Genomic DNA, 19,367 nt, shown 5'->3' with positions numbered 1-19,367 from the left:
TATTTTTGCCTTCAATTCTTTCAAATTCAATTCTTGTGCCACCCTAAAATTTGTGCTTTGCACTGTCTGCACGCATACAACAATAGTGGGCTCACAACACTCAAAATAATCTACACGTTGATGCTACCTGAAAAATCACGTAACCCCGATTTTCCCCTCGCTAGGCTCGTTTTACGTGACACACGTAAAAATAATGTGAAAGTGTACTGGCAAAAAAATGTTTTCACGTTGATGTTACGTGAAAAGCCTTATGGTATTTTTCCACTAGGGTTTTCCTTGTAATTTGTATGTGTTTTGAAATGTAACTTCAACGGAACTCGAATGCACCATTCGTCGAAATTTCTACGTGATTATTTTAGTATGAAAATTGATGGCGTCCGGCGAAGACTGGCTGCCGAACTTGTTCTCGCAAAATTTTATCAAACATAGAATAGAAAGTAAGTTAAATTAAGTTTGAATGATTTTATTTATAAATAATTATTTATTTATTTTTTGCAGCGGCCGAACTCTGGAAGCAGCACACTTTTACCGGTGGCCACTTGGATTCTGGCCAGTTCTAATATAAGCGGTTGGTCGTGGTGATCGACGCAACCGAACATGTCACGGACATTGCGGACACTTGCCGGGGTGCTCCGGAAGAGTGTGATGTTCATTTGCGGCCATCTTATCGTCGACCTTGGCCAGTGTGGTACCCTCGCCAAAGTTGTTCGAAGCAACAAGCTGTATCCGGCAAGATCAACGAACCCGTGCAAGGAATTTGAGAGCTGAACGTGGTCGCCCCAATCATCTTTAACATCTTTCTGGCCACGCCATACTGGCCAACCATCCGAGAACCCAACTTGATCGGAAACTTTGCCTAGTTGCTCACAAAGAACCCCCCCTGGTGATGTGCAGCCACCTTAACGTGGCACGGACAGAAGTACCGCAACTAACGACAACGACTTTGAAACGGGTTCCCGTGCGGCTACAAAGTGCAGCGGAAACAGAAAGCTACGCACGAACGTCTTCCTGCTCGGTTTCATGAGAGACTGGGCCTTTTTTTACCATGTTAGCAAAGGAAAATTGAATAAAACTATGTTTTAAATTTGAATTAGATCTGCATTGCTTGTTTTTTTTTTCTTTTTGATATTAGACCATATTAGTACAAGAAGGTTCCTTTAATGTTTACTACAACAAACATGTAGAAATCATCAATTGATTCATTTAGCTTTTACGTGTGAAGCACGTAGAAACGACGTGAAATGATCTGGCCAAGCAAATTCCGTTTCTACTAGGGCCGCCTCGTAGAAGTTACGTGAAAACTTTAGTGGAAAAATACCACATAGCTTTTCACGTAGCTTCAACGTGAATATTTTTTTGAGTGAAGCTCCTTCCTGCCCTGGCGCACACCAATACATGCGTAATGCTATGCTAACTGCTTTCGATTCCAGCAATGTCGTACCAGGAACCAAAATAAAATCACTTCTAAAATGCACAAAAATGACGGAATTATATTGAAACTCCATCTTTCCCGAATGGACTCGCAACTCCTTCGACGATTGTTACACTTTTTGACCCGAAACGCGGGTTGAAACAACGAAAAAATCGAAAAGAATCGAGCGCGATTTCCAGCAAGACTGCGTCCGGTCAGTGTTGCCAGACTCCAGTAAAATAACAATTAGCTTTTGAATTTAAACTAAAAATATAACAGTTTTTGCTTTAATGAAAGTTCTTAGTCACACTATAAATGGTTAGGCGCTTATACTTACATCAAACCCTACGTAATGTACCACCCCCGGCCGAGTTAAAATGCGTAACCGGAAAAGAAGGTGTGCATGCCTGGCACGAACACTCAAGGCGTGTTCTAGCGTGCTGCTCGTACTGACTCAGAGCAAGGGTGAGATGTAGGTGTAAGAGCAGTGCGTGTTCGTCGGGAACCTAGTGCATAAGATCGGTCAAGGCCCGCTCTTACACTGAAAATTGCGAATTGCGAAATTGCTCCTATTTCAATTTATTTAGCTAAAATCAACGAATCGAGAAATTAAAAGTGAGAGTGTGTGCGTGCAACATGGAGTTAAACTTTTCAAAGTGCCATGGTAATCTTCACAGCAACTTCACAGAAAGTTTAACTCCATGTTGCACACACTCTCACTTTTAATTTCTCGATTGAGGTTTTGCAGCACGACTGTGTTTCAAATGTAGGTGGCGCCAAAATGAGGTTACTTGCCAAAAATCGTATTCCTTTCAGCTAGATTGAAGAACAAAATCGCTTATTTCTCATGATTCCCTGCATCAATCTTAATGAAACTGATTGCAAAAGACGAGAAAAATTTTTTGCTTTAAAATAATGAACATCAAATTTTGGGCGCGCAAAAAATTGTGACCTTTTTCTTTAAAAAACATGTTTTGAACACGAAAAAATGAGTTTCCCTGTATATATCAAGGAAATAACCAGTTATATAGTTGATAACAGATGTGTTAACGTATATTCAACAATTTTTATTGATTTTTGAAAGACTTTCTTGCCAAATAGTCCAGATTACTATCTTTTTCTAAATTTACAGTTTTCTCATAGAAAAATCAAACAAATATTGGAAAGTTATACACCAAATTGTTGGAAATAATTTTTCTCATCCGAATCCGGCATAAGTTTTATAAAAATGTTGATTAGGAAGGAAAAAACACATTTTTTTCTAAAAATCATAGGTTTACGCTATTTGTTCATAGGTGGCGACACGTGTCTTTTAGCTTTGCTGCAAATTCTCTATACAGCCAAAAATCGCGGTCCAACTAAACTACTCATTCGGCGGTTCGAGCGCTAAACTCATTTATGAGTTTCAGCATTCAACTCATAAATGAATTCCTCCACGAATCAAGTTCGATTCACTCATTTTGGACCAGGGGGATGCTAACGGCAGCCATCTTGGGTGATTGAGATTGATAACGCTCGCAAACTGCGCACAGTGAAAACAAAAATATTTCTTTTTTTAATAATTCAATTTTTGTTATAAGAATTACTTTAGTAAAAGTCAAATTACATAGTAGATAAGTTAAACGTTTCATGTGATAAAAGTACAACTTTAAATGAGGTCATCGGCCCGATGTGTGCTTAATAATCCCAACTTTAGTATTAATCTTCTCATTGAAAAGTGCCGGCGACAAAATTGGGCGAAAAGTTCACCGCCCGGAGATCGCGAGTTGGCGCGAGCGAATGAACACCGCGAAAAAAGATTCGGGGGTGCATTGGGGTTAAATGATCATTTCGTCATTCGGTTTAATTAAAAAATGATTATTTTTTCGTAAATATCGCTACTTTGATGCGATGTAATTCATTTTTACAGTAAATTAGGCATTGTTACATCAAATTTGACCTTTCAAACGCACTAGAATTAGAGATCCTAAATAGGGAGACTGGTCGAAGTGAATTTGACGTACCCAAACAGACACGAGTTTGACGTATCCAAATGAGCATTTGCCTTTACGCCCAGCAAAACTTATCAGTGTTGCCAAGCTCAAAACATACGTTGCCAGATCGATTTAGCCAGCTTAGACCAGTCTCCCTATTTAGGGTCTCTAACTAGAATGGCCAAATTTTAAAACATCAATGTTTGCCAATTTGACCGTTTTACCCCCAATTCCCCTTGTAGAACAAAAGAAAAGTTCATCCGCGGTCTGTCAGCAGCGCGCTGTTTTGTTTGCTGGATCAACATTTGGAAATGTCGAACGTTGAAGGAAATCGCTCAAAAAATGGAAATTAACCGATTTCAAATGTTATGGCCGCAAATGAAAGGTAAGGGTGGCTAATTTTTGATTCCGATCTGTAAAACTAGTTCTGGCGAGGGTTCTGGGCACTGCGGCAATCGATTTTACCGGCGGGTTGCTTCCGGTTGCATTTGATTTTAGGAGAAGGTTTTTCAATCCACCAGGGGCTTATTCAGGGGCAACAGTTTCGGTAATCCGGAACTTCCGGTAAGTTACATATTTGCAGTGTTTAGCATGAAAAACAAACTTAGACCAATCTTTCAAGTGTGCGCTCTTTTTGAGGGGGGGCGCAAACCGAAGAAGAGCGCAACTCGGGGGAGCGTTATTTCGGGGTTTGAGCGCAAATCGAAGGAGCGTTATTGCGGGGTTTTGGCGTAAAATGGGATTTTCTTTTTTAATTTTATTTACAATTAAACGAAACATTTATATAAGGGTCATCCACAAAACACTGATAATAGGCCATCCTCAAATCTGGGTATCCAAGAACTCCCGGATGTCATGGCCTAGATAGCTACCTGATCAACGGAGGTCTCGACAGAGGTCTATATGGGTGAATTAACCATCGGTATAGCTTCAGATAGCTTTAGTGAACCACGATGGATACCCTTCGCCATGTTGGATTATTTTGGGTCCTCCAGGAACTCCTGGGAGTTATGACCTGATGATTTACCTGACTTCCGAGAGTTCCTGGGAAACCCATAACAATCCAGCAAAATCGAAGTACAACAGGTACAGTGTGTGTGTACCTGTGACTGTACACAGAAAAAAAAATCGGGTAAATTTACATCATTAATGATGTACCAAAAGTGCACGTCATTAATGATGCGAATTTACATCTAATTCATTTTAAATTTAAATGCCATCCGATGTAATTATTCCGAACAAACAACTCTTCAAAAACGTGTAAATTTCCGATGAAATCTACGTAAATTTACCCAAATCGAAATTTTTTTACTCCGTTGAATCTTGAATCTGATGTAATTTTCAAATACTTTTGTATCCTGATGCATTTTAGAAAGCACACATTTAGTTTACTTTCTAATCAAACAAAGCATTTAAATGATTTTTGTTTGACTAGCAAAAAAACTAGAGCGAACCTTTTAAAATGCAAAAGGCAAAACATTTGATAATTATTATGCAGACTCTAGATTCAACGGAGTAATATGTAAACTTAGATAGGAAACAAGAGCTATCCTAATGCTACAAATAATTCAGAATAGTATGTTAAAAACAAACTTATTCATGCTCAATCCACCTTATCATAATGCTGTGCTGCTGTTTAAGCAGCATCTCTCTGTAGGATCCAGATCGACGAAGATTGTGATCATGTGACCTCACGCACAGCATGCCCGGAACAGACAGGGCTTGGCATTCGTGCCGTGCTAGAAACGCCAGATCCAGATGCAGATGGAGGTCGAACCCCAGGAAACCATCCAAGATGTTAAGGTCAAGCTCGCCGGGCTAGAGTCCATCGAGGCCCAGCTGGTGCTGTCCTGCGAGGGCGCGCTGCTCGCCCAAGACTCGATCGTCTCCGCCCTCGGCTCTCCAACTCGACCTGACCGTGCCGCTGCTTGGTGGAAAAGTGCACAGTTCGCTGGCCCGTGCCGGCAAGGTCAAGGGCCAGACCCCAAATGTCGAGAAGAAGAAGCGCCGCGTCCAGTACAACTGCACTTTTGCCAACGTGTTCCAGGCCTTCGGTCGCCGCCGTGGCCCGAACGCCAAATTGGCTTAAGCAGCTGATTGTGCGGTTCGAGTGTGAAGATGGGTGTGGGTGGGATTCGTGGCTTGTTTAATTCCTTGCGAAGGAGAAACAATAAAAGGCTAGAATCCCCAGCGACGCCCGGTGCCTCCAGATTTCAAGTACTATGATTTTCGTACAATGCGACCTAAAAAAACCCAATAATTATTATTATTTTGAAGAGGAAGGCGAATACCAAAACAAACCTATAGTATTAAGCCCCGGCCACTATGGTCATTTTCAGCATCTTCAACGTAGCTGGTCGCCGTCCAATTCGCGACCCAACTCGTTCACCTTGCAGACCAGCTGATAGCGGGGGATCTTCGCCAGCAGCTCGGGGGCGATCGACGACCGTATGAGGTACGTCATGGTGATTGCCCTTGCACTTGTCCAACCCGATCGGGCCCGGTAAAGATTCGTCGATGTTGGCAGTTGATGAGGCGGACAGCACTGGAAACTAACGTTATAATATATTGTTATTATTTATTTGGTACTAAATTTTCAACCCTTCTTCAAACCCCCTGCATCCAAAACAAAAAAAAACTAACTTGCTCACCGCCACTACGTCGAAGCGAATAGTCACTTTTTTTGCTTTTTACTTACCCTCCGGATGTCCACATGCCACGAAGGATAGGGCACTGAAGACGGTGGCCATACTCCCGGTGGATTTGTAACGGAATTGAGGGGAACCAACAATTTTCGCGTAAAAAATTGTGCAGCAAGATGCGAATGGAGAATTTTTTGCGTATTTGACAGAAAGCTTCTTCCTTTTGTTGTTCTTACAGCTCGCGGGTGTGAATGTCGCGAATGTCGACTACCCTGAAACTGTCCACGCAGGGTTGCCACGTTTAACTCGTATGTATGTACTCGACAAAGCTAAAAATCTGTGTTAAATCTGAACGACAAAAGAAAAGGGAGGATGATTATGTTGACTGTTTACAAAGATTTTCTAATTCAAGCAAAACAATGTAAATCGGCCAATGTTGAAGTGAAAACAAAAAAAATTATCCTGCTCACGTCAGTTTATGTTTACATTGGGAATGAGCAGGATAGATTCTTTGTTAACACTTCGACATTGGTCCATTTCAAGGCCCATTTACATTGTTTTGCAAGAATTATGCTTAAATCCCAGATTTATTAAGTGAACAGATACTTTTTGTTTCTGCTGTTGCCGAGGCTGTTGCTCTAGAAATATATATTAGAAGGCAAAACATAATAAAAACTCTGTTACGAGATTTAAAATTTATTTGCGGTGGTTTTAATCATATTTGTGACACAAAACTTACCAGTTCATCTCGCTTTCTTTTTCAAAAAGTTTTATGTACATAGGAAACCCATGGCTCATTGGAGGTATTGAAAAAGCATTATATATATTTTTTTCAACATAAGTCCCTGAGCAGGATATACTAAAAGTTTGCATTTCTACAGTTTTTAAATTTTTGCTTTTTGGGAGTTTTTGAAATCACCTTGAAAATACCCATAAGGCAAAAAAATGCTTGATAATTGGACCATTAAAAAAAAACTCCAGGTTTGCTTCTAAAGATCTCATAAAAGAATAACTCAAGTGCTTAATTTTTGTGTTATAAAATAATAGTAAAATAAACAATAACGTAATAAAAGAATGCTCCCAAACGCAAAACTGATTCGTCAACACCGCGACAACTCCAGTCACAGGGGCACAGGGGTCGTCGCGCTTCACCGACTCCACTTGATCGAACTGTTTACTGCAAATCAAAACGTCATAATCACGAAAAAAACCCTCGAAAAAGTCAGCGTTTTGGCACCTGAAATTTATTGAAAATACAAGTTTTAATATTTCACCATTTTTAAACTAATGCTGTAAGTAATATACAAATTCAAGCATAAAATTATGGAACAGATTTGGCAAAGACTGCTGGGAGAATCGAACGGGGTCACTTTTTAGTTTGACACCCCTTTTACACGGAGTTCACAAACACTACCAAATGTTTGTTTTGATAGTGTTCGTGAGCGCCGTGTAAAAAGTGACAGTTCGTCACTTTTTAGTTTGACTTTGACCAACCAACGGGGTACAAACTAAAAAAGTGTCAAACGAAAAAGTGACCAACCACCGGGGGTTGAGTGTACATATTGCTTTCCGTGTAAGACATTTTTGAAAGGGACTAAAATACACGTTTAAGCAAATGCACTGATTTAAACAAACACTTGACTGAACTTATATATATTCAATCACTATCATTTTACCAGCGTGCAAGCCATCGGCATTTTTTTACTTTGACGTTTGACGTTTGAGCAAATCAATATGAAAAGACCGCAGCTGGTATGCAAAAAGTAGTGCATCTTGCTCACACTAGTAAGTTTAGCATTTAGTATAAATGAGATGCACTGTTTATTAACATACCACCTTCGCTCCTTACAAATTGTTTCGCTCGAGTTGTGTCAGTGTTTATCTTAAGTTTTGTTTGCTAAAAAAAAAATTTTTACAACGAGCCGAAATCCGTGCAAAAGTTGGTTGGAAAAATTTGTGAAGGTACGATTTCGTACGTCGGACGGACCTGTGTCCAAAGCGGAAATACCTGCTGCTTTATGGTGGATGAAGTGCAGCCCCAGCCGGGCAGTCGGATGACGTCGGGTAAAATCAGTGACTGCGGCAATCACGGACACATCGAACTGGAACCAGTCGTGATGCAAGAAGTCCACTACATTGGAACGCACTATCAGATCTTCCACCCAAAGCAGCTATTCATCGGCGAGGAGGACGTCTCCAACAAATAAGCCTATGGCCGTGGCCAATTAACAATCAACTAGGACATCTGAGCTGGTCCCATTTGCAGGCTGACCACCATGAAAGAATTTTGGTTTGTACATGGGATTTGCAAAGGAACAAAGTTACACCCGGGGACAAAAATCGTTCAGCAGGATGTTACTTGAACCTCCGACGACAGACCTTCTTTCCACGTCCACAAATCTTAGTGATCAAAAATTTGTCGGCAGGATCATTGTTTCCCTCCATCCGATCCTAAAATGCACATTTGAAAACGTAAACAAACCTTTTTTGTTATGAAAGACTGAGTTTTACCTAACGCTACTCTCAATCTAAATCAGGAACATGCCAACCGCAACACCTTTGGCCGATTCTAATTCGATCTGGATTACTGTTCAATAACTTTAAAACACTTTTATGGACGAGCGATCAGCGACCAATCTGAGCCAAACAAGTTCTAACATGTAACAAACCAGTTGTGTGTTGCCTTCTGTCATTCGCAAATAAAAATGATTTTGAAATTTACGTTCAGCACATTTTACATTAGTTTCGATTTTTACATGCTTTTTGGGCATTCAAATTTACAAAATTACTGACCAAAATTTCCGTTTACATCATTTCTAGAAATTACGTCTAATTTAGTTTTACATTCAGGTTGCTTAAATGCAATACAGCAAGTTACATTAGATTTCAATTTTACATCGAGCATGTTTACGTGTGGAACATCGATTCAGTGTCCTGTAAATTCACATTTTTTTTCTGTGTAGTCTTCCGCGAGAGCACTTTTATGTCACGCGGCGTTATTCCAGCACCCGAGAGGTCCTTCTTGAGGTCGGAGATCGGGCGGTCTTGGTACCCCTGCAAAACGACCTTAACGGCAGTCTTCTGCACGGGGTCTAATGTGATAAACTTGAAGTTTTGACGCTTCAATTTCTCCACAACCAGGTCGAAGTTCTTTTCGTCAAAAGTGTAAACTTGCACTGACGACTTACCGATTTTCAGACAATATCCGAGGCCTTCCAGCAACTCGTCAACATCGTCCGCCAACGTGTCCAAAACAAAAATTGGAGGTGGTCTACGTTCCTTTGGAGAATTCGATGCCAACATTTCAAAAAGCATCATGTACAAACCATGCGTTTTGAGAAAAACGCATTTGAATGTTGAGCATCCATTTTCAATTACCATTTTTATATAAAAGCAAAATAAGATGTTCTAATGATAACAAACGATGAAAAACGTTGCTTTTGTTGATACTTGATCATCCATATTCAATAAAACATTATTTCCGTAATTTTATTTGAGAAAAACAAACATAACTTCTTTTGAAATCACCAACGTCGATATCACCCTGCTGTCACTGAGGGGGGCGCTTTGTTATGATTCGTTTTTCTTCGCCGAATGTACATGGCGCTTTGTTCATGATGCTTTTTTTTCGTCACGAGGTTCATGTAGTCTTTTGTTTGACAGATTGACAGGGCTATATAAACAGGGACTGCTGATGGCAGAGATGTTGTTTATGTTACTTTATTTAAAATCATGATTAAACAGACTTTACTGAAGTAACTTTTGCTCATTTTTGGTGGAGAGGTAGCTTATTAGAAGTACTTTCAGAATATACAATAACCCAGAAAGTGTCAAAATGTACATGATGCCTTTTGAAATGTTACCGTCGAATTGTTCTTTTTTGGCGTCGACACTTTCTTCCGTGCACGCCCGTCATCGTCGTCGTCGAAGGTAGTGCTGCTACCGTCGGTGTTGTTGTTTTCTTCGTTATCGCTCAGCATCTGGAACTCGTTCCTGGTGGGGATGTTGGCGGATGTTGATGTGCCACTGGTCGTGGCACCGGAAGTACCGGAACGGGTTCGCACTGGTGATCTCGGAACGTATCCGGGATGTAGATACTTTTTGTCGATTCCATCTGCGCTCACGCTCCCCTGCGCGATAGCGGCCGACACGGCGTTTGTTTGTTTACCTTTTTGCACACGGCCGGTAGACGAACTTCGCGGGTTTTTCGAGGCCGCACTCGAACTGCCACGGCCACGGCCGGCCTTTGGCATGCTGGAGAAGCAAACTCGCGGGTAATCACAATCAACTACGGCGAAAAATTTCGAAAAAACGATAGAGCACAGAGCACTTGACTGCTGCTTGCTCTCGTGCGTACACGGAGGTGATTTGCATCAGGTTTCCTATCTCTTTCTAGCAAAAGTTTTTTGTCAGGCGACTTCTAGCTAGAGACCCTAAATAGACTGGTCTAAGCTGGCTAAATCGATCTGGCGACGTATGTTTTGAGCTTGGCAACACTGATAAGTTTTGCTGGGCGTAAAGGCAAATGCTCGTTTGGATACGTCAAACTCGTGTCTGTTTGGGTACGTCAAATTCACTTCGACCAGTCTCCCTATTTAGGATCTCTACTTCTAGCTGTTTTTTTTTTTGACTGCCTGCCCGATATGTCAGCCAACATACTTCGCAGCTACAGCCAGGCTTGCCACAAATACAGATTTTTCAGCACAGGCCCGAAACACAAACGAATTTTTTTTAACAGTTAAAATAATTTTTAGCAGTTTTTGTTAAATTGGCCAAAAAGATTAACATTGTTAGCATCTTTTGGCATGTTCAGTTTTTGGTAAGAATGTTATTCTTTAAAGTTATACTCGATTGAGTGTTTGGTATGTGCCAAAAAAATCTGTATTTGTGGCAAGCCTGGCTACAGCTCGATCATAGAGTAATCTACGTGCGTATGTATTGCGTGTACGTACACGAAAAAGATTGAGGTTAATTTTTGTCAGGCCAGCAAAATCAAATGGTGCGCTAGTGTGTGTACGCAAAACATCATAATATCGATAGACATTTTTTTTATCTACACCTCTTAAGGTGCATCTCCTTGAATAACGTCATGTTCAAAACGTCAAGCTCATCTGTCACTGCCCAGCAGGTCTCAGACGGCTGCGGATAAAAAATTTACGTCGACGACGAGTCCTTTGAATCGTGTATAAAAATTTCAACATTTCGGCAAAATGTTGGCTTCGTCGAAGGTCCTTCTGCAGAGTACGGTAAGAAAATTTAATTGGTTGAATGAAAACGGCTGTCCAAGGGCCATTTACCCGAAAATAAAAGGATTAATTTGTGGACTACCGCCACCGCGTTCAGTTACATAAGCTCGCGAAATGGTTTGTTATTGTTTTACTTCTCTACCCAACACAGCTCCGGAACTTCCGAGGAATCTGCAGCACGTCGATCCGGATGAGCGATAACTTGTTTGTCCATCGGGATACGCCCGAGGACAATCCGAGTATTCCATTCGAGTTTACCGAGGAAAACAAAAAGGTAAGCGCAAACGCAAGCTGTTCCTTTTGCGTTAAAAAACATTCCGTTCCGTTTTCAGCGGGTTTCGGCCATCCTCAACATTTATCCAGAGGGCCACAAGCGTGGTGCCATGATTCCGCTGCTAGACTTGGCCCAGCGTCAGCACGGATGGCTTCCTATCTCGGCCATGCACAAGGTGGCGGATATTCTGGGACTGCCCAACATGCGTGTGTACGAAGTGGCCACTTTCTACACGATGTTTATGCGGAAACCCACCGGAACGTACCACATTCAGGTGTGCACCACAACCCCGTGCTGGCTGCGCGGTTCCGACGAAGTTATGAACGTGTGCAAGAAAAAGCTTGGCATTTCCCCCGGCGAGACCACCAAGGATGGCAAATTCACCATTTCGGAGGTGGAATGCCTGGGAGCTTGCGTAAATGCACCAATGGTTGCCGTAAACGATGATTACTACGAAGATTTGACTGCCAAGGATACCGAGGAGATTCTGGACGATTTGAAGCAAGGAAAGGTTCCAAGACCGGGTCCTAGAAATGGACGTTTCGCGTCAGAACCGGCCGGTGGACTGACTTCGCTGACGGAAGACCCTAAGGGCCCTGGATTTGGGCTGCAAGCTGGTCTGTAAGTCAGTGTTTGGTCCAGATTACCAACGTGGAAAGCTATGAGTAATAAATTTGAAATTTTTATTCAGTAATCAAGCAATGTTTTGTGGCTATTTATTATTGAGAAATTGAGTACTTCTCTGAGTTTATCAATTTTTGTTGTTGAAGTTCACTGTAGGTATAGCCGGTTTCATTAAATATTCAAAGCATAATCTCAAATCAACTTATTATATGTATTATGATTCTCCAACAAGGGTAATTTGGTAATCTCGGTGTGAAATAATTTATTAATTTATTAAGCTATGCCTGACTTTGCTGCAATAGATATAATAAAATATGTAGTGCAAAATGTTTTGTGGGGAACCTCGGAACGGCGGACGAATAAAACGACCGGAATTAACTTTACTAAACTTGGTTTATTGTCGCCGCGGCACTAAACCAAATTGAGCGAGTTTAACTCTCGCGACGATTTTCTGTCGCGAAATATCTGTCAAGCTGTTTTGAATCAGTGTGTTAGCTTTTTTGTTTTGATTGCTTGGTGTTGCTTGAGTCGTTGAAATAAATCGTGGAGTTCTACGTGGATTTAAGAAGAATTGGGACAATTATGTTTAATTCGTGATTAAAATCTTATGTTCCGGTACATTAGGGGTTCAAACTAGCATCTGAATTGTTAAGGTTAAGTCATGTGATGATTTTGAGTTTGTTCCCAGCTTTAGGAGGAGACACAGAATATCAAGAGTTTTTGTCACAATCTTGGGCTGGGTTGATATCCGGCCTCAACAAAATTACCGAGTGACCGTCAATCTGGTCCGTTAGTACCGTCACGAGTTGATCCGGTTGCTGATTTGGTGGGCTCATGAAAATATAAAATTTGGATTGACCTTTTGAAACCCGAACTCGCCGTCATCAGCCTTTTTAGGCTGTACTTCATGGAATTATCCATCAAATTCACGCGCATAAAGCGAATCCCGGCAGAATTTTGAGGTCGGTTCCTTGATCCTTTTTGGTTGCGGCGCTAGTCTCTTCGCAACTCCACTCGCGACATTTCAGTTTGGTGCCGCGGCGAAATTTTGTTTTGGTTTTGAATGTGACATTTGAGATACACTCAGAAAAGAAACAACCCAAAATTGCTTCGCAAGATGTAACACACTCACGCTGTTATTTCGATTTATAAAGCTTTCTAGGCCCAGTGAAAAAAATATAATTTAACTCAAAAATGACGAACTCCTCGTCACAGTGTCCTGATGCAAACAATGATCGAGCTGTAGCTGTCACAGCCCTGCGAAGTATGTTGGCTGACATATCGGGCAGTCAGTCAAATAAACCAGCTAGAAGTCGCTTGACAAAAAAATTTTGCTAGAAAGAGATAGGAAACCTGATGCAAACAAACGTCCAGCTGTCATGTAAACATGCTTTGAATGTGTTGGTAAATTTCTGACTAGAAAGCCTTATTTCCGAAATCACAATATTTTGCAACGATCCGAATAGCGCGATACACTGAAAGAAACCAACATAGCAAAATCAAATGCTTTTTCACGTGAGCCACTCCGAAAACCAACACAATAAATTCACATGCTTTTCCGTTGACTCACACATGCTTTGCACTTCAAATGAATGTGGAAATCATTTGGAACCAGCTGATCGCTGGCAAAAAGCCCTTCATTATTTTTTCGCATGAACTACACGTGAAAACCAAATGAATTTCACTTTGATTTCCCCCAATCGACTAGTCCTTCAATTCTGAAGTGAAAGTCACGTTAAAAACACATGTCTTGATTTTGAAAGCTGCGTGTCGAAAATTTTTGAGGAGACAATGAATTAAGATGGCGAATTTTAAGAGCTCGCTGGTGGAGCTCTTCCTTTTACAAACAATTTTTTTTATGAACATTCGTGGAATATTGATAAAAAAAAAACAAATTGTGCAATCACGGTAGGTAATACAATCTATAATGTATAACGATGGAAATATTTTAACAAAATTTCCAACACTTTTTCAGATAATCATAAACTGGCATCGGCACCGGCTTTCAGGATGCTGGCCCGTTTCGTCAATACTAATGATGTCCTCTAACGGGCCGTAGCTGGCCCACCGGATTTGGCTGGAAGGTGCGGTCATTTCTAGGAAGACGAACATCGACGAAAAATATTGGCCAGTGCGTAAAAAGTATTATGATGCGTAGAAAAGAAATTATGATGCGTAGAAATCAAATTAAAAACATGTGAAATAAATAAATAATTTAAAAATCAATAAATACAAATATTTTTATTAAAAACAGACAAAAAATCATTGGAAAATCAATAGAATTTCATTTGAGACTCACAAGAATATCATTGCAAATTCAAGTGAGTCGTCACTTTAAGTTCATGTGATATTACTATGTGCCTTTCTTTCAGTGTAGGAAATGCTATAGCAGTGACGTTTGTTGGTTTTTGCTACACGGTCAGCTGGATGTACTCAAAATCAAGTTCGATTCACTCATTTTGTACCATGCGTGGAGGAATTCATTTATGAGTTTAATGCTGAAACTCATAAATAAGTTTAGCGCTCGAACTGCAAAATGAGTAGTTTGATACAACCGGGATTTTTTTTTTGTTTTAAATGCCTTAAAAAAGCCTGTTCATAACTAAATACGATTGATTTCGGAAATAAAGGTTGAGGAAACAATTATCTTGCTTTTTTTGTTTTATTCCCAGACGCATTTATATTGAATTACTACATTTCTGACTCGTTCTGTTTGACCGCTGAATTACTCCTCCACCATCGCCTTCCCATCGTACTCCTTTCCACGCTATTAGTGGTGGACCAGGTCGGTTCCTGCCACTTCCTCCGCCACATATGCATGCGACTGCTGCGGCAGGGTGTGATCCCGAGGGTGGCGGTCCGGGAGATTGATTTTGGTGGAACAAGTTACCGAACTGGGTCGACGAGGGCAGTTTGCTTCCCTTCGCTGCCTCATTGATGGTTCTGCGAAGGTGGAAGTGCCGAAAAGGCCGAGGCTTTCGGGTTCAATCCTGAAATGTGGGGCGGATGGTAGCCCGCTCAGCGGTGGACTCGACTGCTTTGGAGGTTTGATGACGAAGAGTACAGCCCAGATTGAGATTGTTGCTGATGTTGTTGCTGTATCTGTCGCTGCATGTGATCATCGGATGAGAATGCTGTTGTTGTTGCTGCGCAGACTGGGTTGCGAATTTCCGGAAGGTGGTGTCGTCGAGTTGCTCGATGATTTGGAGCTGACCGGCAACCGGCATCCGCCTGAGAGGAGAAAAAAAGGAACGTTCAACTCGTGAACTTCAAACTGATCACTAACTTATCCTACCTGCAGCGGTTTGTGCTAGAACATCTGGCAACGCCATGTGACCCCATATTTACATATTTCTGTCAACTTACCTGTTGTCTACGCCTACGGAAGCTGATGAGAACCGAAATGCTAAAGCGGTCATCGATACCACGAGTATCCGCAGTTGCAGCATCATCCGACAAACGTCTGAACTGGTCAGGCCAACGTGAAGCGCACAAGTCCTCGCCCTCGGTCCCGCCAAGTCATCCAATCCCCTTCCAAACACGGAACGATTTCTGGGCATCTCATGCCGTAACGGAGATTCTGCGAACACCAGGTCAACTCAGCGCCAGCTGAAGTGAGGTGTCGTACGTTTTTCACCCGCGGCCAGCTTGTTGACCGCCGGTGCTTGTACAGGCGTCGGCTGTGCTTCCAAGGCATTCGTACCTGAGCAAAGACAAAAAAATAAACGTTAAACTGCGAGAACCTACATAACCTCTATCTCACCCAACCTGCAGCGGTCGTTATCGAGCACAAACGCTTAGGCGACACCATTTGATCCGCCGGTTCCATTTCCTCGATCCCTACCTCCTCCGTCCCCGCCTCCAACGCCTGATGGTGGACGACCCGTGATGCCCTAAACCAACCACACCGTGACTTATGGTGGTGACATAGAGACCACCGTAATGATTTCCGGCGCCACTTCCGTCGGCTCCAGCACCACCACTCGAATCGTTAAACAGCGAGTATTCGTGCGCCTCCCCAATTCGCAAGAAAGTTGTTGTTGATCTTGGACTGCAGTTGCTGGGCGATGGCCGCTGCGGCTGCTGCCGCTGAAGAGCAAGAAGCGGAAAAGGTTGGTGTTCCGCTGTCGACTGGACCGGTGCTGCTGCTGGAAACGAAGGCAGTTGTTGATATTGTCACTGTCGCGGATTAAGTGGGCGCGATTAATTGGAATGAGCTGAAGGTTGTCCGATCGGGGAAATCGATTTGCTTGAGCCGAATTCGATTGGGGCCGGTGGATTTGGTGATGAAGGCTTAGCCGCTTCGATTTAAGAAATATAATAAATATAAAATAATTTTAATAATACCATCCGTAAAGTCTACAAGGATTGTCCGGGAGTTGCAAAATAATTTGGAGGAGTAAGGTCTTCATTTCCGTTTGAATCTTCCAACCAATCTGAAATTTCCAAAAACAAAGGTTGACTTCTCACCTTCGTCCGGTTTTGCACCTTCCGGACCGTCTGGAAGATGCAAAAGCAAAAGACATACATTCCTCCTCAAACGATCTTTGCACCTTCCGGACTTCCAAAAACAAAGAATGAAATGTTTATCCGGCCAAGTTTGTACCTGCCGGACAATCCGGATGGGGCAAAAATTGTTGGAGGAGGAAGTTTTTCCTTTGCTTTTGCATCTTGAGACACAGCGGGAACTGGATTGCCACTTTTGCCAGCTGGAAAAGTGGTCACTCAATCTTCCCGGACCATTTCAGCAAGAGGGAAGTAGATTGACATTTCTTCCAGTTGGCAAAAGTGGACCATCACAACTCCCGGACCTTCCGAAAAGAAAAAGCAAGTTTGCCACTTCCACCAGCTGGAAAATGGATAACTGAACATTCCGAACCATTCGGAGAAATTTCCATTTTCGCCAGCTGAGAAAATGGGCCTCTGCTACACCCGGAACGTTCCGGGAAAGAAAAAACAAATTGCCGCTTCCTGAACTGAACTTACCTCGACTTAGAAAAAAAGCTGACTGCTGCTGACCATTTCTTCGCCAAGTCCAAACTACTCAAACGTCAGTTCAGCATCCACTCATAATCAAGTTCAGAAAACCACTCATTTTCAGTTCGAGACCCGAACTTGATTTTGAGTGGATTTGAACTTGATTTTGAGTACATCCAGCTGACCGTGTACCAAGGTGTAGCAACAATGAGGTGGGCACTACACGACTCGTGGGAACCACCACAGTTAAAAGAAATCCTGTTGTTTTTTTCGAAAAATATTGCATTTTTCGTTTTAAATCATTGACTAGGATGGTTGCTCACTATTTTTATATGGTTTGGCAGGTTTTTAGCTATACACTCAAACCCCGATGGTTTGACACCAACTGTTGTCAAACGAACGGGGTCACGTTTTAATTTGACACCCCTTTTACACGGAGTTCACATACACTACCAAACGTTTGTTTTGATAGTGTGCGTGAGCGCCGTGTAAAAAGTGACAGTTCGTCACTTTTTAGTTTGATTTTGACCAACCAACGGGGTACAAACTAAAAAAGTGTCAAACGAAAAAGTGACCAACCACCGGGGGTTGAGTGTATAAAACAAGTTCATATGATAGTTGATTGTTTTTGGTTTTTGAAATTTGGATTTTTTAAATGCAGCTTTTCCTATTTTTGGCAATCAAAACTAGAGAGCCTGGATCTTATTAGAGAACGGACATCTCAAACCAAAAGTACCAATCGAAGCACGAGAACTGTCAAACGGAGGTACCAATCGAGCAAAATCCTTTGTCTTATGCTCGTTTGGTACCTCCGTTTGACAGTTCTCGTGCTTCGATTGGTACTTTTGGTTTGAGATGTCCGTTCTCTAATAAGATCCAGGCTCTCTAATCAAAACGGGTATGAATCTTCAAGCAATTTCAATATGGCGACTTGTATCAGAAGAAAGTGATGCATTTTCGCTGGTTCTCACTGTTCTGTGTTCTGCGTGCACGTCCGCAAACATCGACAACGCACACATACTAACACAAAGCGCCACCAAGAGGTCGCGTCCGAACCGGCCACTGGACTGACTTCGCTGACGGAAGACCCTAAGGGCCCTGGATTTGGGCTGCAAGCTGGTCTGTAAGTCAGTGTTTGGTCCAGATTACCAACGTGGAAAGCTATGAGTAATAAATTTGAAATTTTTATTCAGTAATCAAGCAATGTTTTGTGGCTATTTATCATAGAGTTATCTACGTGCGCATGTATTGCGTGTACGTACACGAAAAAGATTGAGGTTAAATTTTGTACCGGCCAGCAAAACAAATGGCGTGCTAGTGTGTGTGAGATCGGTCTTAGATACTCTATCGAGAAATTAAAAGTGAGAGTGTGTGTGTGCAACATGGAGTTAAACTCTATGAAAACCCTTGGTAAGCTTCACAGCAACTGCACAGAAAGTTTAACTCCATGTTGCGATTTGACAGCTCGATTGAGAAATTGAGAACTTCTCTGAGTTTATCATTTTTTGTTGTTGAAGTTCACTGTAGGTATCGAGAAATTAAAAGTGCATCATGGAGTTAAACTGTCTGTGCAGTTGCTGTGAAGCATAACATGACTTTTCATAAAGTTTAACTCCATGTTACCGGCTCACATCTCTCTTTTTAATTTCTCGATAGCCGGTTTCATTAAATATTCAAAGCATAATCTCAAATCAACTTATTGTATTATGATTATGTCTTATAACCTCCGGGTTTTGTAGAGCTTTCTTTTTGGCTCAATTTTTACGTGTTTGACCGTCTAAATGACAATTGGGTACTAAAAGCCTATGTCAATTTTTATGTAAAACGGTAAAAAACATTTCTAATCACTTTTTCATTTTAACAAAACAAAATTATTGACAAGAATTTTTTTTTCGATGGATGGTCCCCTTGAAACGAGCTATCAAGTAGGACTTTTTCTGTAAATGAGGGCCGAATCAAAAATCCATTTTAAATCCTTTGCGGTCGTTCATAGGGTCATCACAGACAAACAGACGTGACTCTCCATACAAATTATTTTTGAAATCCATCGTCCTTCATCAAACCACCAAATCACAGCGACGCCAGCGCTGCCTGGTGAGCTTATGCCGAAGCGCAGCCCAAACACACCAATACAAACCCATTACTATCATGTGTCATGTCAGTGTATGCGTGAGACAATCAAGGCTTAACCACAGACAAACAGACGGGACACTCGAGTGC

The 19,367-nt window shown here is 41.8% G+C and overlaps 1 protein-coding gene and 1 pseudogene across 2 annotated transcripts; both read left to right on the top strand.

Annotated features, from left to right (window-relative positions):
* Positions 1-5,127: 5,127 nt before the first annotated feature.
* On the top strand, positions 5,128-5,473 carry LOC6046027 (annotated as a pseudogene).
* Positions 5,474-11,111: 5,638 nt separating this feature from the next.
* Positions 11,112-18,351, top strand: LOC6052698 (NADH dehydrogenase [ubiquinone] flavoprotein 2, mitochondrial). Of its 2 annotated transcripts, XM_038248500.1 has the most exons (4): positions 11,112-11,272; positions 11,424-11,546; positions 11,605-12,163; positions 18,267-18,351. In XM_038248500.1, exons 1-4 carry the CDS (start codon positions 11,237-11,239, stop codon positions 18,272-18,274), a joined length of 726 nt encoding a protein of 241 aa, XP_038104428.1. In that variant the 5' UTR covers positions 11,112-11,236; the 3' UTR covers positions 18,275-18,351. The 2 variants fall into 2 exon arrangements, with proteins under 2 accessions (XP_038104428.1, XP_001868925.1); XM_001868890.2 differs by lacking the exon at positions 18,267-18,351 and having other exon boundaries at positions 11,605-12,248.
* The last annotated feature ends 1,016 nt before the right edge of the window (positions 18,352-19,367 follow it).

The sequence above is a fragment of the Culex quinquefasciatus genome, chromosome 1 (genome assembly GCF_015732765.1).
Source record: "Culex quinquefasciatus strain JHB chromosome 1, VPISU_Cqui_1.0_pri_paternal, whole genome shotgun sequence".
Lineage (NCBI taxonomy): Eukaryota > Metazoa > Arthropoda > Insecta > Diptera > Culicidae > Culex > Culex quinquefasciatus.
Note: the sequence above shows the minus strand (reverse complement) of the source record. Positions and strands in the feature narration are given on the sequence as shown.

Bases quoted from the DNA above. Each gene is read 5' to 3' on its own strand.
- LOC6052698 (XM_038248500.1), top strand. From the start codon at position 11,237: ATGTTGGCTTCGTCGAAGGTCCTTCTGCAGAGTACG. The intron at 11,273-11,423 runs GTAAGAAAATTT...TACCCAACACAG, and splicing joins AGGTCCTTCTGCAGAGTACG to CTCCGGAACTTCCGAGGAAT. The intron at 11,547-11,604 runs GTAAGCGCAAAC...TTCCGTTTTCAG, and splicing joins TTACCGAGGAAAACAAAAAG to CGGGTTTCGGCCATCCTCAA.